General features: G+C 42.9%; 1 protein-coding gene across 2 annotated transcripts in view; it reads left to right on the forward strand.

Moving 5' to 3' along the window:
* Window positions 1-844: 844 nt before the first annotated feature.
* The window catches only part of LOC111866836 (1,5-anhydro-D-fructose reductase), a 25218-nt gene continuing 2325 nt past the window's right edge, over window positions 845-23737 (forward strand). The window contains exons 1-6 of one of the 2 annotated variants that reach the window (XM_023856138.2): window positions 848-1009; window positions 3028-3195; window positions 18500-18616; window positions 19585-19779; window positions 20461-20667; window positions 21654-21802. In XM_023856138.2, the coding sequence (XP_023711906.1) occupies window positions 932-1009; window positions 3028-3195; window positions 18500-18616; window positions 19585-19779; window positions 20461-20667; window positions 21654-21802 (914 nt within the window). In that variant the 5' untranslated portion in view covers window positions 848-931. Of the gene's footprint in view, window positions 1010-3027; window positions 3196-18499; window positions 18617-19584; window positions 19780-20460; window positions 20668-21653; window positions 21803-23737 lie in introns of both variants that reach the window. The other variant, XM_023856139.2, reaches the window with a different exon arrangement.

A 23737-nucleotide genomic window follows, 5' to 3' on the forward strand; every position in this document is an offset into this window, starting at 1 on the left:
CGGTTGTCCAGCCCGTAGCCAGTCGCTATACCGACTGCGCTATCGCGGCTCTCTTATTGGCATGAACGAGTATATATACGATTGCTTTTTCTCCTTGTTTATGTTTGTGTTCCTTTGTATTTGGGAGAAATTCTGCGTCTTAATGTGGTGGCTGTGAAACTTGTTTGTGAATTTGAAGTTCATAGGGCAGGTCTAGCGGGTTTTTTTCTTGTTTGCTTGGTTTTTTAACCCAGTCTGCAGTCATCTGCTCACGCTTATTCCTCAATCGCGGATTCTTCTACCCTGAAGATGGAAGCGATATGTTCCTCCGAGACGTCGGTTCACACAAGATGTACAGAGTGCCACATCCCAGCAGACGGCATTCTTCATAGTCACCGCCGTGAAAACCTCAAATCTTACACAGTTTATAATACGTAGAAAAGTCAGACTCGGAATTGAGGAGCGAAGATCACTTCCTCTCTGTTATGCATATTCCCTTGGAATACTTACGCTTCTTTTATTGCTAGTGGGGTGGGTCCCTTGTACTGCGGCCACTTTTGGCCTATTGTACCAGCCCCAGATGATAGGTGAGGGTGATTGTGGAGCAATTGGTGGAATGAAGATTGGCAGGGGAAACCGAAGTACTCGGAGAAAACCTGTCCCAGCGCCACTTTGTCCACCACAAATCCCACTTGACCAGACCCCGGGATCAAACCCGGGCCGCCGCGGTGGGAAGCCAGCAACTAACCGCTTGAGCTATGGCGCGGCCCTAATAATCACGCTTAATTTGGCTGTTAGTTTCGCTTTCTGCGAACTTTAAACATCTGCAGTATGGTAGCCCTGATACGACCATAAAAATAAAACGTCATGTTTCAAGGCTGCATGCTGGAGCCATCAAAACCGTTCAAAACGGTCATAAGGCGCAATCATCTCGCAGTTGTTTGACGCAAACATGGGGCCCGTTCAAATTCCCTCTTTGACCTTCGAGAACGGCTACAAAATACCCGTTATTGGTCTCGGAACGTGGAAGGTAAGTAAACTATTGAGTCATACTTAAGCTCTTACAGCACGTCTATTTATCACCACTAATGATAAGCCACAATAATGACATGATATAACATCTCAGGAGTGTCCTGATATCACCACGCCTGGTAAACCTTGCGAGTGGTAAGCCTGTAAGTGGAGCGTTATCTTTCAGCCCAGCTTTAATTTGATGTGGGTATAAGAAGAAGGGATTAAGTAATTGTAAACAGTAAAAAACAAGTTTAATTTGATGTACGGAGGTCAATAACGGATTGCTCATAAAGAGTAAAATGCTTATCATAGACCTTATCCTGCCGCTAGGCCAACAAGAGCCTAATTAGACTTTTTAAGTACGAGGTTCTGACGACCAAGGTAATAACATTTGCATATGACATGGAGATGTTTCCATATTTCTTCCAAGATGGCAGAGTCTTCGAGGGCTAGTGAAAATTATGTCACCAAAATTTATATGAAGTTACTTGAATTTCGTGTTTATCGTGTGTTCCTTGTATGAAGTGAAACAAATGAACACATCTGTATGTTCGTTCTTGTGCATTTCATTAGTGAAACTGTAAATCAGATATCTATGAAATCTGGTATTGGAAAATGACAATATACCTTATCGATCGAGTCTAATTTTGGTTCCTACCGCTTCAGGATACTCCCACTGTGTTACGAACAAAGATAATATCTGAAGAAAGCAGTCTTCTGGGATTTGGCACCGTGTATATGTGGTGTTAACCGACGTTTCGGAGGAACGTATCGCCCCCATCTTCAGGGTAGAAGAAAAAGTATAAGAAATCTGCAAGCGACAANATGTTATCAGCTTTCTCAAAAACGGCCTACTATGCAGAAAAATGTTACACAGAGTGAAAAATAATTAGAACTTTTACTTAAAATGTTTTTCATTGTATTGTTTAATGAAGTACACGGAACGACAGTTATTTATTCATGCTCTTTGTTATCTGATCTGTAGCGTGTCTGGCTTTGATACAATAGACGCAACTGCAATAAACAGATCTAGACGTCAAGGCAGTTGAGATATGAGAAATCCCCAAGAACCCCTTTGTAAATTATTTGCTCCATTGCAGTACATCCTAATTTTACAGTCTTGTTAAATATTAATTTAGCAATATTTTGACAGTTGCATAATAATAGCAGATGTCTGTTGAACTTAAATTCTCCAATCAGGCTTTCAATCAGACAATCACTCGATCCAAATGAGGTTAGATGTGCCTCTGTAATTAATTTTTGTGTGAAGTTCTTGTGACGTAATTTTAAAATCGAAATTAAGAAGTGACGAGTCTTGGGGGTAATATTTTCAGAAGAAACACAAACCAGATTTCAAGATACTGGATGCTGTTTAGCATTTTTGTGAAGTTCACCAAATGAATACATTTAGTAAATACAATTTCCATCCATCCGTTTATCTGTCACATCTTTCATGTATGAAGATGCGAAACGAATTGTTACGAAATTATTATATGAGGGCCTACAAGAAAAGCTGTCTCTCGGATTTTAATTTGGTTCATAACGGTCTAATATAATCCTTAGTTTACATGAAGCTCAAATACAACTCGATCGATTTTCTCAAAAGCATCTCATTATGCAAGAATTATTACAGGACATAAAATATAGATAGCACTAAGAGGAATAACTTTTGTTTGGAAGATTTTTGATATGATGTATAAGCCATTTAGTGAAATACGAAGAAAAAATTATATGTGACTCTGTGCAGTGTAGCTGTTGTGTTAGGAGACGTGTAGCGTGTGATTTCCATCTGAAATAAGTGGGTATGAAGGCCAGTGAGATGTGTAAAATGGCAAAGAATGCAAATGGTTAATATGTGCACTATAGTGTACATTCCACCCTCGTGAGATTTCCCGTTCTCACTGCGGAGACTATGGGCAGTTGTCTCCTGAGATGAGACGCCGTGGAGTCTGGTAGTTTACTGATGTTTCAGAGGAATGTCAGACTACACAGAGCCACATCCCAACATTTTTATTCTCGTATTCACATTTCCAGTCCAAACCGGGAGAAGTGGAGAGAGCAGTCCAGGATGCCATTGACGCTGGTTACAGGCATCTAGACTGCGCCTGCGTATACGGAAACGAATCCGAAGTGGGACACGGCATCAGGTACAAGATTGACGAAGGAGTCGTGCAGAGGGAGGACCTCTTCGTCACCAGCAAAGTAAGGAGCTCTCTCAAAATGTGTGAGCATTTCTGCTATCCAGGTGGTATCATTGGCCGTTTTCTTGGAGGTAATGTGGTCAGATTGTGATTCTGACTGCTCACATCCATCTAGTGCTGATGTTACGAATGCGTGGAGCTTTACCGCCACTCCCCCATATATCCTAATATTAGTCATTTGGTACGGATACAGCTTTCTACTATTTTATTTTCAATATACTCACGGGGAGACAGCTTAATCGGAGGTACGAGTCACCGTTTTTCGACATTACCCACGTAACGGCACAATATACTTTATTTCGATCACTCACAGCCCATCAGATCATGCATTATTATACACATGTGTATATTTATGTAAGTTATGTACGCATGTGTGTAAGTATGCAATGTCAGCTTTCTGTGTGTTTTCATACATGCATGCGTCTCCGTATACAGGAATGCATATAGAGAGGTCTGTATGTGTGCGTGCGTGCGTCATATTCTATATTGTTATTCATCACACTTATTTAATTGTTTAATTTATAAGGGTTATATTATTTTATATTATTCATTAAGCCTTGAGACAACAATATTTGAAGGTAAAGCAAGAAATTACAAAAGTGATAGACAAAATATTAACTTCTGCGACTAAAAGTTATCCTTCTGCCCAGAGAGAGAGAGCAGTGTGTGACGAACTGTAGGAACGCAATACCAACATTTCAACAAAGAATCGATAACTTAGGCGGATGTGATGACAAACGAGAAAGGGGTATGATTATCCCAGTTACTGCCAAACTTTGTGAACTATATGTGAAAGCCAGGGAACCACATCTTGTTTCAAATATTGCTACAGAAAGTCTCATTACGGCATGAAGATGAAACTTAAGAAGGGTTCTGTGCTTGGAGGAACAACTGTAGAAATGAAGGCTGAGAATCGCTAAAAGGAAATGTTGAAGATACTTATAGCCGGTTATAAGGAGACCCAACATCACTTTCCTGTCACCTGACTCAAATATTGTTCGCACTTCTGTTTGTAGGATGTTGAGGGCTTGTTAGCATCTAGGACTATTGATTAGCTCGTATAAAAGAAATATAATTTGAACATCAGTATGCTTTTCTATAAAAGCGACTTAGCGGAAAAGCGAAAAAACTGAAAATTAAGACTGCAACCTTTGAGCTTTAATAAATTTATGATGCTATAAAGAGACATGTCACTAAACTAGAAAAAAGTAATATACAGCAAAGTATAGTAATAATAAAATCCTAAGAAACGTGAAACATTTCCGTTTCGGACAGGTTTCCGTTAACTAGCCTGTGCATAATAAGCGGCTTGTGTTTTTGTGGTTCAAAAATGTCATAAAATTCACACTACATACACAGACCATACTCTACACTGTCACTGGGCAGCACAACTTTAGGTTTCATTATTTCTTTTCTTTGATAATTCACTTAAGTAGCTGCACTTATTTTTGTTACCTGTTTGGTTTTCATGCTCCTTCTCAAATACATTCCGATCAGTACGGAATAAACTATAGAAACAGAAAACAAGTATGTTCAGCAGACTGTTTCTCCTTAAACTGACGTCTTCATTTCCGTTTCCGGGCTAGAGAGCTTCCATTTATTAGAGAATAATCTTTTTCTTTTAATTCGCTTAGTGGGAGTGGAGTCCAACTGCCTCCACTCGGCACGGCGGCCACTGATTGGCCCATTGTAGCCTGCCCGGGTGATTATGATGATGGAGAATTTGGTGGAATGAAGATTGGCAGGGGAAACCGAAGTACTCGGAGAAAACCCGCCCCAGCGCCACTTTGTCCACCACAAATCTCACTTGACCAGACCCGGGATCGAACCCAGGCCGCCGGGGTGGGAAGCCAGCGACCAACCGCTTGAGCTACGGCGCCGCCTTAATCTAAGTTAAATTCCACAGTACATTTTTGGGAACAGAGTACTTTCCAGATAAAGAACTATTTCAGTCGAACACGGTTCCGTTTTGAGTAGTTTTTACTACACTAGTTAAATAATTTAAGGTACATTTATCTATCTGCAGCTCTATAGACCTTGTGTCCCTTGGCCGTTTTCAGTTTCTTAATCCTATACACAGTCTCTAGGACTCCTTGGACGGGGGTTCAGCCCGTCGCAGGGCCCATGCCTACACACAGAACAACACAACGAGAATAAAGGCACAGAGACATCCATGCCTTGAGTGTGATTCGAACCCACAATCCCAGTGTTAGAACGGGCGAAAACGGTTCATGCCTTAGACCGCATAGCCACTGTGTTTGGCAAGCCACATATAAACCCTCAAAATAGTGCCCTGCTGTACATAACATCAAGTTAAATGAAACATGAAATAATTGAATTTATTTCTTACACGATTTCATAGAGTACGAAAGCAAAATAGATTTGCCGGACTGTACGGAAATCTAGCAGATGTTGACTTTGCAAATCCAGCAGCGTTAATGAATGCTAAAACCTTCTGCGCAGTTGTACGGGCATAAAGAAGGGTGTCCAACCTGTAATATATACTTTCCTTCAAGTATTTCAGAGCATATAATATGGCGAAAACCCGTGAAAAAATAAATATTAGCCTACTACTTATGCATATTTTCCATCGAGACAGATCCTGGCTACATTTTATTTGTCAGTCATAAGTTAAAGCATGGGGCACGCGGCAGTGTAGTGGTTGAGGCACTATGCTACAAGCCGGAAGGTCGCGGGTTCGATTTCCGGTGAGGTCATTTGATTTTTTAATTTACCTAACCCTTCCAACCGCACTATGGCCCTGGGGTCGGCTCAGCCGCTAACAGAAACGAGTACCAGGAATCTTCCTGGGGATAAAGGCCGGTCTGCGCGTAAGGCTGACAACCTCACTGCCATCTGTGAACCGATTGTCTAGGAAATGTGGGAGCCTCAACTTCTCACAATTCTATGGGCCTCCACGACCTGTTACAGGGAGAGCTTTACATTTTTTATAGGCTGCCATGATTCACACTACCATTTGCCACGTGACGCAACATTTATCATATCTAGCCTGATTGTGAGGCTAAATGTTATGAAATCAGTTAGGCGTAGTCCCCCAGCATATTACGAAATGTTACACTCGGCCTCTTACTATCCAGTGGAAGGCTCTTTTGAACACGACAATGAACATGACTATCTGAGCGACAATTAACTTCTCAAGAAGAACTTTGCTGCATGGCATTGGTTAAATTAGTACGAGCGTTCATGATCCACATTGTCATGTATCTCTTGATGGTACAGTTACCATTCCTAGTTAAGTGAAATGTCGACTTAATGGCCTTGCTTGTGGCTGAAAGTGCTAGAGCTTTATGGTTCAATTCAAGTGGAAAGGACTGAACTTAATTAAGATATGCAATTGCTGTTCGAGATCTCACAACTTTCTGGTAACTCTAATCACTAAGGGGGCTTTGTTAATTTTGTTACCTTCTGGTCATATAAGAAATAACTTCACCCTCTTTTCTCAGACGAGGCTACGGAGAAGTAGCCACTGCGATACAACCGCTACGTTTGGAGGTGGGAGAAATTTATTACAAAACCTGAGTTAAAGTAAGGGACGTGACAGCGTGTAGCCTGTTGCATCGTAAAGAGGAATATGCTTTTGCCGTCTTCAAGGGCAACAATAAGTCTGACGTGGCACTGGCGCCGACTGCATTGGGACCCGCTTCCTCAGTCGACCTGGGTTGCCGTGATGTCGAGCCCCTTTTGGACTCTTGACCAGGTAGTGCGTACAACTAGACACTTCAGTGTTTATCCCACTTTGTATCTCCCCTTAGAGAAAAGGAGACAGACGTGTAAAGAAGTGCAAAACGTGCTGCTTGTAGAGCAAAGGCAGGGATTTATTTTTTCACGAAAGACCATACACAGCTTCCATTGTGATGATAAAAAGCTTGTCTTCCGTTTCTTCTGACCGCATCTGCTGCACTGTTGTTATGACTACAGCGATATCCCCATAAAGAATAAAGAACACCATATATTAAGCAAGTTGCTTGCTCCATTGATGCTGTCTCAGCGCTGATTGTGTTTATTATGGCCTCTGTACCACGGTTCCTGCTTCCGTGGCGTTCTTCTTCCCCGGCCTAACCAGTTTAGATGTAAGGCCTGCGGTGGATACTTCGGGGCCTGTTTTCTGCTTCATCCATTTCCTGTCTTTCATGCTCAGCTGTAACCTTTATAGCTCACAGTTGTAACTCTAAGTAAGGCTGGTATTATTCTCCTGCTTGTTGGTTCCAGTCATCTCCGCACCAGAGTTCTTTTTTGCAGTTGTAATGAATGAAGCCACTGCAATGTAGAAATAGCAGGTGCAATGTCGTCACTGTATGCAATAAAGTCACAGTCATATATTTTTATTTATTTATTTACGTCAATTTACAATCTACTTGACCACTGTAAGTAATAAGTAAATGCGATGGGTGTTTATGTCGTGAAGGCGGCAGCTGTCCAGTGGCAGTACTCTACCTTTTAGTTACATAAGTCTTCTGGCCAGGTTGTCCTCAGTCGTCTTGCTGCTGGGTGCGGTTTCGTTAATTCAACGATTAGCGGGTTCTCGTGTCCTGTTATCCGAGTACGGTGTCTGGTGGCATGTTTTCTGATCTCTTCCGTGATGAGGGGTATGTTGAGATCGTTGTGGATAGTTCCGTTTGTTACGTACCATGGTGCGCCTGTGATTCTTCTTAGTGTTTTCGATTGGAATGTTTGGAGGATTTTGGTATTGCATGGTCGAGGGCAGCCCCACAGCTCGATGCCATAGGTCCATATAGGTTTTAAGAGTGCCTTGTATAACAGGGTTTTGTTCTCCAGGGACAATTGCGAGCGTTTTCCTAGCAGCCAGCGCAGCTGTCTCTCTTTCAGCGTTAACTGTTGGCGTTTCTTTTTGATGTGAGTCCTCCACGTGAGTTTTTGATCTAGGTAAAGACCTAAGTCACAGTCATATGAAGAGAACAAGAGTAACGGAAGTTGTTGCACGAAAGAATAAGGAACACCATATATTAATGTATAACTACTTTAAGACCAGAGAACTCAATGATATTTTTTGTTAATTGTAATTACAGGTGTATGGACAGAAACCCCGTAATCTTTTGAGGAGGAAAATTTTAAATGGAATAGTCATATCATGTATGAATATTTTCTGTTTAGAGCACCGGGTATATTTGTGTATACTATAGGTCTAAGCTGAGACGAATGAATTACTCCTTTGAGCATGGGCAGCCGCCATGTCTTGTGTCAGCTTAGTCATTAGTGTATGACGAGCTGATGCCACTTGGGTGAACCTTGAGTCAACCAACGCCCAACTTGGCCCAAAAAATGTAGGCGGATACGACTATATGATGACATTAACGACCTTAACATTATCATCATCAATTCATAGAGGGCGAAGCTCTGCTTCACTTCGACACGGTCTTTGTACCATCTGTGTCTGTTGGATTTAGTAAAAAGTTGTATTTACTCTCTGCAACACAGGAAGACTTAGTTCTTTTTGCTTACCTACGCCACTATAACTATCCTAAATCAACGTCGAGTCGTCCCAAGAAATACCAACCACAGTTTTACCTGGTGACCACGACGCTACAAACCTTACACAGTAGACCCAGATATTCTTAAAAACGGTAGCAATTTTATATCAGAGCCTTAGATCAGTCTGGCTCAAGAGGATATAATGTTGAAGATTGTGTATAACTTCTAGGAACAGGGAGCTAGTGTTTATTTTTCCCGTCAGGTATGGAGTGTCTGGCTGTCATTTGCTTAACGCTTATGATATCAGAGCCAAACTTCTAAAGAGCAAGATGCTATCTTGGAAAGACCTGTTCGTAGGGAGATAACGATTATTGCCCTGTCAGGCCAATCCTTGAAGTAGAAAGTGAAGTGGCGAAGCTGGTGATCATTCAGGTAGGATAGATAGGCTTGCAATCAGCCCTACTGTGGATAATACTACATAGTCCGCAGTGAAAATTTGCTGCAAAAAAAAGGGGGGGCTTGATAACCTTTAAAATGAATATGAGATTTACATCCGGTGTTACGATAATGGGAGGTGGCTTCTGTGACTCTTGATGCTACCTTGAGGTACTGCCGAATGAGGCCGTAGTCATGTTTCGGTGTCCACTTCGGTTATTCGCTGCTTCGCGAAAACGTTCCTGGTGGGAGCTGTAAGGTTCTCTTGGTGTTATGGTAGGGCTGGGAAGGTTTATTACTGTTCATGTTTTCCCATATTTGGGGTTTACTGTCCTCTCTAGAAGACCCACAGCCGCTTTCAACTTGGGCGATACTGGTGCCTCCTTCCTTTCATGGCCCGCGGCTTCAGGTCCCGAGGTTTGTCTCTTCTTCCATACTGAACTGAAAAGGTTTCAGAATGCGAAGCTGAGTGCTCATAGAGCACTCAAGAAGTATCTGAGGACCTTTTGTCGTCCAGTTATTGGCAGATTTATCCCGTTATTGTCTTCTGCCAGTCAGCACAATCTTTTGATTTTTGAGAGGCGCAGCACAGCTTCATATTATGCTCTTTGGCAGCACAAACCAAACCGATCACAGGCTTAGCGGCCAGCTATTCTTGGACGAACCCTTCATTTCCCTTGTGGAAGATACTGAGGATTTAGTATCACCTGCGCACGGCAAGGGTAATTCAATTCCGAGCCATACGCTGAACGCTCTTTTGAAGAACATTTCTCGAGCACAGCGTAATTTCGCCTATCAGCGCCTTCACGTTGCATGGAAGGAAATGTGGTTATAGAGAGGAGGATGGGACCAGAGCCTCCAGCGAGTCAGTGGATCTAAGGAGAATACTGTTCAGAACACACGTGGGGTTCTCTTTCAAAGGCAGCATTATTAGCAGAAATAGTGGCCCCGCGTAAACCAATAAAAGACGAAGGAATATCGGTGGAAAAATAAGGAAACAGTGGACATTTAAAGGGCCTCTTTTCAGGACAGATTGAATGGGAGGGGGGGGGAATAAAACAAATTGGGGCTGGTTCAGGCGGCAGAGTAGGAGTAAAAAGAAAGAAGGACAGTAGGAAATGTAAATTAAATAAATAAGGTTATAGTAAGAGAGGCCGGTCACGGTGGCCGAGCGGTCTAAGGCATGCATTGTCTTCGCTCGCTCGGAAGCCGGGATCGTGGGTTCGAACCCAACTCAGGGCATGGGTGTTTGTGTGCGTTTTTCTGTGTTTGTGTACAGGTAGAGGCCTTGTGATGAGCTGATCACCCGCCCAAGGGAACGGAAAAGTTCATGGAGGTAGGCCTAGGCCCACTGGGGCTGTAGTGCCAAGGGGAAAAAATAGTAAGAGAGACGGGGAAGAAGCCCCTAACAAGAGCAGTGTTGGTGCCCTGAGAGGGACCACGTTTACCGCAAACTGTTCTGGCTGGAGAATCAAGTCACGGGGAATTCTATGAGATGGAGGCTTCTCCGCTCTTTTAGAGAACGAGAGAGAGGATTCCATGTTATGCTTAAGCATCTTCCATGTGTTCATGTTACTGGGCCGTAACTCCGTGTCGCTCACCTCCCTAATGATACTATCCGTGTATCTAGGTTTAGTAGAGAGGATCCGGATGGTCTAATGTTTTCAGGTTGGTACTGTGCTCCGCTACGTCCGACTTAACTAGATGATCGAGATGCATATGCTAATCAAGGTACTAATGCCAATGGTACTCCTTCACTCTGGTCTCAATCGACCCTGCTCACGCTGGTTCCTCGCTCGCGAATTTTTGTGCCCTGAAGATGGAGGCAATGCGTTCCTCCGAATCGTCGGTTCAAACAGGATCTACACGGCGCCACATCCCAGAAGACGGAATTCTTGAAACAATTTCGTCAATATAATTTAAATCTGTTCTTCTTGCTCCCAAAAATTTGAACTTCGACACATTTTAAAGATTTGGTAGCTCTCTATATACGTGTATTCATTGATGTTGTCAAACATTCTGATGACGATATTTGTACGAGTATTTATGGTTTCTCTGCGTTTTTTAATAAATCAGTCTCCTTGCTAGTTTTTGATAATCCGTCTGTGTTTCTCTTTATGATATTTACATTTTCGTCCAGTAAATTAACATCATACTTTAGCTATGGCCACGAACATTGCTCGATTAATTATTTCGACGAGTGTAGTAAATTTCCATACAAAATGGATCATTTGTCACGGCACGGCGCGTCTTTAGATTGCGGATGGAGTAGTCGACTTCCGTATATGGAGAGAGGTACAGAGGTATTGAATAAACAGTTGCGAACAGGAGAGAAAGGGCGTTCCTCCAGCTTAGAGGTCGAGTTTGGAAGGGATGGGAACCTAAGGAGTCCCGTGTTACGATTTGGACTGTTCTGTATTTAACGACCTCTTGTGAACACGTTCATGCCTTTGGGATCCACAAATAGTGAGGTATTATTACTTGATTATCTGTCCACTATTCGCATCTCAAGAACGAATATACTCCGTGGACGGCCGCGCCATAGCTCAAGCGGTTAGTCGCTGGCTTCCCACCACGGCGGCGCGGGTTCGATCCCCGGTCTTGTCAAGTGGGATTTGTGGTGGACAAAGTGGCGCTGGGGCGGGTTTTCTCCGAGTACTTGGGTTTCCCCTGCCAATCTTCATTCCACCAAATTCTCCATCATCATAATCACCCGGGGCAGGCTAGAATAGGCCAATCGGTGGCCGTCGTGCCGAGTGGACCCAGTTGGACTCCACCCCCCACTAAACGAATACTCCGTGGAGCAAGTTAATTCCTTCAGTTTCCTTATGGTATAGCATTGCTCAATTGTTACATGACAGGTGATGTGTTGGTAATCCAGATTACGGTATTACTATATAGTGTGAAGTTTTGCCTGCATCTGTTGCATCATTATCTAAATGGCACTGACAAGAGAGGATTAGCAACTTCATATCTCCACTGCTGTTCTTTGGTGTTTGCGGTTAAAATAAAAGTAAAAAGATTACTTCAGTGAAGAACACATTTTCTAATTGAGTTCATTAAGATTTTTTATTCCATATTATCGCTCATATTTACTTCCTGCAGATGTAAATACTGTCACGTTTTATGGGCGTGAGTAATACTAACGGGATTTGGATTTGGCAGTCGGATTTATTGATCATTCTATTGAAATCACTCGTAATCACAATAAATTAAAATAACTCACAATAAATGACTGCCTAGGACTCACTCCATTCTGATCTGATCTGCCTCCATTCTGGTCTCTCTCTGTTCTGCTCACAATTCTGATCTGCTTAGAGTTAGAAACAGAGTTAGTTAGTTAGTTAGTTATTGGAGAGGGTCGGTTTCCCCATGCACTTAGACCTGTATTGGTCCATTGTGCTTCCCTCTATGATTTCTACCAGTCTCTATATCCTACCGGTACTGGTGCTTACCATCAGTCCCGCCCAGCCGGCGAGGCCGGCTCTACTAGCTGAGAGGTATCTATAATGCTTTCCCCATCTACCAGAGGTATTAGAGACTGCTGTTGGGCGGGAAACGTCCGTAATTTGGCTCAGTGACCTCCTTTGGAGATATGAGGTTCTTTTACGTGCCGTAAAGCTACGACACGGGACCCACGGCTTAAAGTCCCTCCCGGAGGACTTGTTCCCTGAATTTTTCCGCCCTTAAAAATTCGACGACCTCCGCCGGGTATTTGAACCCGCGTACTACGAGTCATGAGGTGGGAACGTTACCTCTAGACTACGGAGGCCGCTTAGAAACAGAGTTACTTTACAAATGGCGGTTTACCGCCAATCAGTTCGTCTTGGCGACAAGCCCCTTGAGACTCACGACCAGTAATTTCTTTTACAACTGAACACCTGCTGTTATAGTCCTCATGTAACATCCTCTGTGACTAGAGGATGGGTCAGTCGTTTACAATTGCTGCTGGCCCTCGCCAGCACAGTCATTCTCAGGTCCGAATCTCGCGGGACTCACGACCACATTTTACTGTCTCAGATTCGAGATTTCCCCAACCTGGATGGCCAGGTCCCCGTATTTATATCCCCCAGGAACAGGGTGGCCCGGTTATACTCCCAGGCACTGGGTTTCCTTTTCGTCTCCACCTACGACTCGCAGGGCTACGAAGGAGGTATTCGACGCCGACTCCACACGGGAATGATCTCAAGTCAAAGTCACATTGCGACTGACAGTCAGTCAGTCAATCTTGGTGTCGAGCCCCAGGTGGGACTCATGACCAGACATTTATTTCTATTTGACAGTTTAGGTCTTGTTATTATGGGGCGTCCTCTCTGACGAGAGGACGGGTCTGTCTTTTGGCAGACTCATTGTTTGTAGTAGTAAGTCATCTGTCGTAATGATCTGGGTAGAAAACACCTTCAATCTCGTATCCAAGGAAATGTTTGTTGATCAACTGTATCCATGGAAACGTCATCCCGTGACGGTTTGGTTTCTAAAAATCCGTGTTTGTCAACTCGTTCCGTAAAAATGGGTCTACATGTCACAATATATTGTTTCAAAGCTAAGAAACAGTACCGCCATAACGACTTAGGACATATGCCTTGTATTTCGCTGAAAGCCGATTTTCGCAAATATAATATACGCATCCTTTCCTCCTAGTATTTCCGAAAAATTGACTGCCAATTATATTGGTGTACACTCAAACTGACATACACGATGTGTCCAGGATCCGTCAGGACCCCCCCCCCTTTTTTTATTTTGCCCTCCAATGCCATCTGTTGGCGAGTTTTGGCGTTAAGATTCTTGAAGTTTCAGCTGTGGCTGTCTATAATTTCAAAGCGCAAGCATCGCTGTATCATGTGTTCTGACCTTGAATGTAACAGTACTGTTCTGACGCTCGTCGGAAAATGGCGGTTGAACAGAGAGCCAACATAAAATTTTGTTTGAAGTTAGGCAAAACAGCCGGAGAAGCGTACGAAATGATGAAACGTGTGTACGGTAGTGATTGTTTGAGTCGCTCGAACATTTTTCGATGATGTGCTGTATTTCGTGACGGCAGGGAGGACATTGAAGACACTCCACGTGCACCAAAGCCGAGAACAAGTCGCACTGAAGAAAATGTGAAAAAAGTTACCGAAATCTTTGCATGAGACAGGTGTGTTTCTGCAAGACTCATCGAGGAGCTTTTGGGAATACGAAAAAGAACTCTGCATCAAATTTTGACCGAGGATTTGGGCAAACGGAAGGTCTGTGCGCGGTTTGTACCGCACGCGCTGTCAGGCGATGAAAAACATTCCAGAGTGGAACACTGCAAAGACATGTTACGATCGGCCCAAAGTGATACAAAATTTACAAAATCGATTGTTACTGGTGACGAGACATGGTGTTTTCAATATGAGCCTCTCACAAAGCGGCAGAGTGCAGCATGGTTGAGCCCAAAGAAGCAGAAACCAAAGAAAGTGCTCATACAAAAGAGTCGAGTAAAGACACTGCTAACCGGTTTCTTCGATTCCAAATGAATCATTCACAAGGAATTTCTGCCAGAAGGTCAAACAGTGAATTCTTATTATTATCTCTGAGTCCTCAATCGTTTGTGGGCGAGGATTCTTTGAATTCGACGTGAATATCAAGAGCAAGGTTCCTGGTCGCTCCTCCACGACAATGCCCCACCCCACAAATCAGAGATCGTGCGTGATTTTTTTTGGCCAGAAAGGGGATCACAGTCCTTGATCATCCTCCGTATTCGTCAGATTTGGCTCAAACAGTTTTCTGGTTGTTCCCAGCAGTTAAGTTGGCGATGAAAGGAGACTGTCACGACACTATCCAGGACATCCAAAGGGACTGTACCGCAGTTTTAAATGCAATTACACAAAGGGAGTACAGTGACTGTTTTCGAAAACTTTTCAATCTATTCCAGCTATGTATTGATTCAGAAGGAGACTATTTTGAATAAAAAGAGTGAAATTTTGAAAATAATTCACCTCTTGTATTTTTAATGATCACAGTCCTAACAGAACCTGGTCACACTGTGTATTTTGTATCGATAGTTGCTTGCAGCATCTAAAACATGTTCATTACATTCTGTAAATTGGCGTACAAACAAAATAATATTCTCAACTTAAAATTTCAGTGTCGGTGTGAATATTTTACCATATACATAATAGGAAGAAATTTGTCAAATAGAAGCTGTAGAAGGTACTTAAATCTTTATTTTGAATAAGTAAATTCTATCGATATGAACAAAATTGAGTTCGCCGAAAACATTTGACGTAAGCCTCTACTACATAATGTATCTCGAGACACTGTGTAATTTATGAGGCTAGATGTGTGGAGAAGCTGGGAGGCACGAATACACGGTTACTCAATATTGCGTTCATTTTGTGCACGTCATGCGAAAAGCGAGTAATAAGAAGCTACATTAAGCAAAATATTCATAAACTATTACGTACTACCAGCGTTCCCGTGCAAAAGTTCTACAGTGAAATTACAAAAACTATTTCTGTTGTTCTTTGACTCACACACGTATCATTTTTGTGACCTTCAGAACACGATTCTTGTGGGGTATATCTTATAGGGAAATTTGTGTACACCAGCATTATAGCACACTGTTTATAATACACGACTGAGTTGTCTTAAAGTAAATAAAACTGCAAAATACGTAAGCCCATAATCTGGCGTTATCGATTTGCTTTGCCATGGTTACTATGAAGCGTAGACAGGTTATGTGTTCATTATCACCAGTTTTCTGATGATTTACTGCGGAAGAATCAACGGGAGACGAAACTGACTTGGAATCGAACTTCTGCTCGTAAGAGCTGAGTTATAACTTTCCCGAAGTTATAGCTTCATACGAACGTTTATTGTGCTTACTGCACTTTGTATGAAGCACTGTCTAGGAGAAACAGGACTGGACGAGCAGACGGATGTATATTATATATATAATATACATTACATTAAGCCCCATTTGAATTCATATGGGGAATCAGGATAGCGCATTCGGTATAGCGGTTGGCTACTGGCTGTACGACTGAGGTTTCGGAGTTCGAGTCACGGTAGAGGCAAAATTTTTCTCCTCTCTACGTCGTCCAGATCCGTTCTGGGGTTCACCCAGCCTCCCATCTAATGGGTAGCGAGGACCCTTTCCTTAGGGTAAAGGGCAGGGGCATGAAGCTGACCACTCATTTCTTAACTAGTGCCGAGGTCAAGAATACGTGGATCTATTCCTCGACCCTATCGTTCGTTTTCATGGCATAGAGCTTAATTAGTTAAGCACATGGACAATTTTACCGTTTAACTTTAATTTATATATATATGTTTCGGCCTCTGAATTTCCCTCTGCCTCTTTCCGTGGCTTGTGCCTCCAGGTATAGTCTTTAGTCAGCTTGACCTCTGCTCGCGTAGTTAGTGCAGTGGTAGAGATCTATATAGTCTCGTGTTAGATTGATTGGAGGTTGGAGATATTGACCAATTTAACACACAACTCGTGACTATACTCGTACTTAATTATAGCGGCATCGATAATTTCCACACTTTACAAAACACTACAGCACACCTTGAATTTTTCTGTCTGATTTCACTAGTCGTTTCCCAGTAACGGATCTTAACAATCGAGATCCTTCAACTGCACCGACCAAGTCGTCTCTTCACGGACTCCCTTACAACTGACTACTGACAACTGACTTACAACTTATCTCGGTTATAACATCTTGGCACGGACAGCGTAGAAGACAGCGTTCATTATTTTACTCCAAGCGTTTCAGTGGGAACGTGTTTGTTTGCGAAAGCGTTACCCAGTAACGGCTGTGGTATATTTGCCTATCTCACTGTCGCTGCCTAGTAACGGACGTTGTTTCGTTGTTTGTTTCCAGGCCAATAGTTACCGTCTACGCGCTGTAATAGTATCGACTGAAGCACACATCTGGCTGGATATCCGTTTTAGCCCAGATGAAAAGTAAATGTTGGAAATTATTATGTCAGCAGAGGGGATGTACGTGTAGATGTTAACATTGGATCCGATTTACGATATGGCCCCATTACTGACTTAAGCACGCACTTTTGATTTTCTTATGTGTGTGAGGGAGGAAGAAGGCACGTAGATCATGTGCACTTTTCCTTGGCAATTCCATATCAAAACTTAGTACACGTTTGAAGTTTCTGATTTCTGTAATACTATCACGTGTATGGGTGACTATAGACGGGGTTTGGATTGGTGATTGGATATATCGACTACTTACAGACCGTAGCTACAAGTAATTATAACGCTATTGCTAATCTCCACACTTTACAAATCACTTCAGCATGAGTTGAACTTTCTCAGTCTGTTTTCACCAGTCCTTTCCCAGTAACGGATCTTAACAATTGTGATATTATTCTCACATCGTTACTGTGCGGCGAATATCCCAGAACTGAACTTTTGCTCCAATTACCCCCCTTATAACACATTGACACGGACCGCATCGAAAACACCGTTTCCAACATTTCCTCTGGTCTTGAGCGTGGACTCATTGCCGTGGTAACCTGTTTATTTCACGGTCGCTGCCCATTAACAGGTCTACAAGCTACAATACACATAAAGCTGAGTGGTCCGTTGAAAATCAACCAACGTTTCGAAGGAATATGTCGCCTCTGTTCTGACTGATACCAGCTTCATGCTGGCTTCTTGCGTGTCTTATTCTTCGACCCTGAATTAGGAGGCTCCAAGGCGTTATAACAAGGCGTTATATCTCACAACCTAGAAGTCTCCATAACCAACAAACAAAACAAACTCCATGGTTTTAGTCAGCAGGCGAACTATACCGACAGAGCGATCGCCGCTTGTCGGCGAAGTTAGTGCCAACTTTTAACCACCGTTGTAAGAACCTCAGTTCCTGCATTTATTTCTTTTCTACGCTCTAAGAACAGGGGCACCTGGTAGCGTAGTTGGTTGAGGCACTATGCTGCAAGCCGGAAGGTCGCGGATTCGATTCCCGATGAGGTCATTGGATTTTTTTAATTACCTAATTCTTCCAAACGCAATATGGTCCTTGGGTCGACTCAGCCTCTAACGGAAACGAGTACCAGGATTCTTCCTGGGGGATAAAAGGCGACCGGCACGTAAGGCTGATAAACTTACCGCCATCCCTGAGCCGATTGTCTAGAAAATGTGGGAGTCTCGACATCTCAGGCCTTCACGGCCGGTTACAGGATAGTTTTATCTTTACCTTACGCTATAAGAATATTACATTCTGTCCATCAGCACTTTATAATTTGACTTCGGAAAAGGTGAAATTACTCTTAATGAAATTTTCTAATCTCCCAAGATGGCTGTGCTCCAGGAGCTTTTCGCTATATTTTTCTGTAAGCACTCTTCGAGTCACAGTGCAGGTTATTCAGTTCTGCTGTGAGTTGTCTTGTGTCTCTGCAAGATGCGTGCTGATGTATTGTGGGTTTAATTGCAGCTATGGAATACATTCCACCGACCAGAACTGGTGGTATCTGCTTGCAGGGAATCGCTCAGACTCTTAGGCCTTGAGTATCTGGACCTGTACCTCATGCATTGGCCTTTTGCTTTCAAGGTAAGGAAGAACTAGAATTGCCTGAAACTTAACCGCCTATTGTAACACGTCTGAACTGAAGTGGAAAAGTATATTTCTTCAGAATTTTTCGTACAAATACATATTTTTCTTTGTTCAACGCATCGAAGTATGTTTCAAATGAACGTTCTATACTCTAATGGGATCTGCAGTTTATGTTCTACGTTACAGGAACAGTATGCTGCAAGAGAGACAGTTCTCTTGGTTTTCTTCGGTAAAGGTAAAAGGAAAAGCTATCCCTGTAACAGGCCATGGAGGCCCATAGGATTATGAGACGTCGAGGCTCCCACATTTTCTATACAACCGGTTCCCAGATGGCGGTGAGGTCAGCCTGAAGCGCCGGCCGTCCTTTACCCCCAGAAAAGTCCTGGTACTCATAGTGCGGTTGAAAGGATTAGGTCAATTGAAAAGTCTAACGACCTTATTGGAAATCGAACCCGCGACCTTCCGGCTTGTAGCATAGTGCCTCAACCAACTACGCTACCGCATGCCTCTTGTTTTCTTTTGTATCTCTAGCTAATATATTATTTTTATCGGGTAAGCCATGTTGTGCTGCAGGAGGACAGGTTCTCTTGTTCTTCCTAAGTCTCTCCAGGCATAAACGCCACCAGGATTTTTTCCCGGGGGGGGGGGACAGCCAATTTTCCAATTGAGGGAAACATTCGAATTTGCCTACACATTTAGATTCAAGTTATGTGAGACTATTTTACTAACTCTGGCAAATTTTAACTGTTATTTTTATGGTATACGAGTATATCCCTCTTTTCTTCATTTTTTTTTTAATTTGAGGGGGCAGATACCTAGCCCCCAGGCGCCCATATCTCCAGGCAAATTCCATGATGATAATAGGTTTGGCCATTTTGTACTCAAGGAGGACTGTTTCTCTTGGGTTTCTCGATCCCAAGAGCGAATTAAGATGTGTTGATAGGATCTGCCGTACTGTACCGCAGGAGGACGGGGACCTGATGCCCACTGACTCTGATGGGAACATTGTGCTGAGCGATGTGGACTACCTGGACACGTGGCGGCAAATGGAGAAGTGTGTGCACCTGGGTCTGACCCGCAGTATTGGCCTGTCCAACTTCAACAGTCAGCAGATAGACCGAGTGCTGGCTAACGCCACCATCAAGCCCGTCAACCTGCAGGTCAGGGTGGCGCCAGTTCAAAAGTCGTGTGATTTCTTTTGCTATTCAAGGGGAATAATTTTTTTCTTATCTTGATCCATCACTGAATTTCTTCAATTGATTTATCGCATTCATACCTTTGGCACATTTTCTCAATTCTATTTCAAAACAGCGAATTCAGTTACACGTTATCCTTAAGTTTCGACTATAGAGTTGCAACCCATATCAGTACATGAAAATTGTTACCTCGTGAGAATAAAATAACATACATACATTAGCAGATAACAGACATACGCAGCAATAAATGATCTCTTATACACAGGCACCTCAATCTCTGGACAACCAATGTCAGTACAACTACATCCTGGTCTCAGATATTTACATAACTGTAGTTATACTGACATACGTTGTCCAGTGATTGAGGTTAGCTCTTTCTAAGGGACCCATCAGAGTTACTTCCCCCTCATCTGAGGACGGAAAGAGATCCATTTTCTGAAAAGCTGTGTCCTCTGGTTTTTTTTTAGAATACCGGACGATGGACAAAGTCCAAAAACCCAATAATTTCGATATGTATACAGTATATTAATTTAGTGGTTATTTTTTATTGTTTTTCTATTTATAGGTAATCTGTTAGCTTTCCTATTTAATATCCACTTGCCCTATATGAATATTTCATTTCTAAATAATACCATTTTGTCGCAGGTCGAGTGCAATCCATACCTTACGCAGAAGAAGCTGATCAACTTCTGCAAGTCACGAGGTATCACAGTCACTGGCTACAGCCCCATGGGCTCTCCTGACAGCCCATATTTCAAGGTGGGCATGCCCCGGCTGCTGGAAGACCCTAAGTTGAAAGAAGTGGCTCAACTTGTTGGCAAGTCCGTGGGACAGGTGGTCCTGAGATACTTGGTAAGTGACACAGGCCTTGTGTTTGCAGTGTAGCCTTTCTGAGCCCTTTCTGCCTACTTACACATAAGTCTCGGATTGAGACTTCACGTACCCCTCTCCACTTGAATACCAGTAGATTCTAAAGTGTTTCGACGATAGTGCATAACACTGAGGATTACTGGGTTTTTGGACTTTGTCAATCGTGTAGTATTCTAAAAAAACGAAAAGAATGAAATTGACAAAACCTGATCACAATGGCATAGGTTCATCAGTGGATGAGGTTAGCTCTTTCTGACGAACCCAATAGAGTAAGTACCTGCCACGCCTCACCCGAGGACAGAAACAGATCCAGTTTTGGAAAATTTGTGTTGTTTTGTATTTTGTAGAATAAGAGACAATGGACAAATTCCAGAAACTCAGTAATCCTGACTTGAATGCTGTTACTACAAACACATTTACCGTAACAAGTCGTAATAATTAGTAACTGTACATGGTTTTATATACTCTGGACTTTCACTGCTGATCTATTCGGTGCAGTGACGGCGAATAACTGAAATAGTGTGTGGCGTCACATCATTTCGATTTTTTTTAAGAAAATGAAATTACTATTTGTTTCTTGGATATTCGCTATACTAACTAGTATATAAAGTATTAATATAAAAATGAAAGTTATTTAAGCAAATTATTCATCAACCCAGAACAATTTAGGGCGATTAGTAAAAACATTTTTGAAAATCATAAACGTGAGTTTGTAAGCAAATTCTCTTGCTTCCTTCCCCAACCCTCCCCAGTCTGGAGACGATTCCGGTGTATCCCATGCATTGAATTTTATCTCCACTCCCCATGAATCTTCAAGGCGCGGTGCTTAGGCACAGGAATTACGTTATATTTTGCTTTTACCAAATCGCGTGATTGCTGTGACATATCTAAGCAGATTTACGTGACTGTTGCATTTATATGAAAACTGTGCATAACAGCGGACTGACTTATTTACCTTTACATTACAGGTGCAGCGAGGACTCGTAACGGTTCCAAAGTCTGTCACCAAATCCCGGATTCAAGAAAACATTAATATTTTCAACTTCGAGCTCAGTGAAGCTGATATGAATTATATTGATTCTTTTAACCAGAACCTTCGGATATGCCACAGAGATCAGTAAGTAATCAGTGTCATTAAGTCCGCAACTTCGTTCCAAGACGACTAACTAATTAACGAATTTACGAAGTTGTTAGGGGGCACGCTGTAGCATAGTTGGTTGAGGCACTATGCTACAAGACGGAAGGTTGCTGGTTCAAATCTCGAAGGGGTCACTGGATTTTTTTACCAATTGAACTGATCCTTCCAGCCGCACTATGGCCCTGGGGTTGACTCAGCCTCTAACAGAAATGAGTAACAGGAATATTCTTGGGGGTAAAGGGCGGCCTGCGTCTAAGGCTGACAACCTTACCGCCATCTATGAACCGATTGTCTAGAAAATGTGGGAATCTCAGCATCTCACAACCCTATTGGCCTCCACGGCCCGTTACAGGGATACCTTGGGCCGCGCCGTAGCTCAAACGGTTACTCGCTGGCTTTCCACCGCGGCGGCCCGGGTTCGATCCCGGGTCTGGTCAAGTGGGATGTGTGGTGGGCAAAGTGGCGCTGGGGTAGGTTTTCTCCGAGTATTCTGGTTCCCCCCCCTTTTTTTTCTTTGACACCACCGCCCCAGTGGGCCTAGGCCTACCTCCATGAACTTCTCCGGTCACTTCGGTTTTTCTAGATCTTACACATTCGGTAGGACTCCTTGGGCGGGTGATGAGCTCGTCGCAAGGCCTCTACCTGTACACAAACACAGAAAAATGCACACACACAAACATCCATGGGATGTGGGATTCGAACCCACGATCCCGGTTTCCAAGCGAGCGAAGACAGTACATGTCTTAGACCGCTCGGCTACCGTGACCGGCTTCGGTTTCCCCTGCCAATCTTCATTCCACCAATTGCTCCACAATCACCCTCACCTATCATCTGGGGCTGGTACAATAGGCGAGAAGTGGCCGCAGTACAAGGGACTTAGTTCCACCCCACAAGCAATAATGAAAAAAATACAGGGATACCTTTACTTTTCACTTTTTATGATGATATATGATGATTTCTTATGCATAACTAGAAGTTTCAAAACTGCAATCTCAAAATTTGCGACATTTGACTCTACCCTGAGCCGACTTAATGCAGTTTAACATCTTTAGAGCCTGTTTCCCTATTCCCATAATCTTCCTATTTACTCCTAGGTCTCTCCAAGGGACAACTTCCTTAATTTTATGTGCATGTTAATAGTATCTGATCTGTAGGATTTAATGTTCTCAGATCGGTGAATATGAAGGGTTCTATCTCTGGGAAATAACTCCATGTAGTCCGTTGAAAGTCATTGAATGTTTCGAAGGAACATTTCGCCTCCATCCGCTATGTGCTTCATGTTGGATTATTGCTTGGCTTATTCTTCCATCCCGAAGATGGAGGATACTTGTTCCGCCGAAACGTCGGTTGACTTTCTGACGCGTCGGTTGATTTTCAATAGACTACACGTCGTTGCATCCCAGAAGATAGAACTCTTAATATCGGATATGTTACTGAGGATAATTAACGTCATTTTAATAATATAACCGTCAAAATTTGGATGTATGCATTTGACATCTTTAATTGTCTTTATGTGAATTAGATTAATTGGCTGTTTTTGGAACTTATTAAATTGTCGTGTCGCTCGCAAGATTGTTTCGAGTGAGTTAGTCGGATTCTTTCGCTTAGGCAAGGCTTAGGTCAAATTTTTCATTTAGTTGTAAGACAGGAGTTAACCCGTAAATTGGATATGGGAGTCCAGGGTACACGGTCGGTCTTCCTTTTGAAATTCTAGACCTTTACATTAGCAGAAGTCGCAACGTTGACGGAGGTGTTTCAAGACCGACGCTTCTAAGGTAAGTTAAACTGTCCCTGTGTTTAATTAAATAAGCACCATCCCATGAAGGCGTAAGTGGGAATGGATGCATAGATCCATATTTTCTTGACATCGGCACTAGTTGGAGGTCAGCTTCACGCTCCGGCCGCTTTACCCCC

The sequence above is a fragment of the Cryptotermes secundus genome, unplaced genomic scaffold, assembly GCF_002891405.2.
Source record: "Cryptotermes secundus unplaced genomic scaffold, Csec_1.0 scaffold533, whole genome shotgun sequence".
In the NCBI taxonomy this organism is placed as follows: Eukaryota; Metazoa; Arthropoda; class Insecta; order Blattodea; family Kalotermitidae; genus Cryptotermes; species Cryptotermes secundus.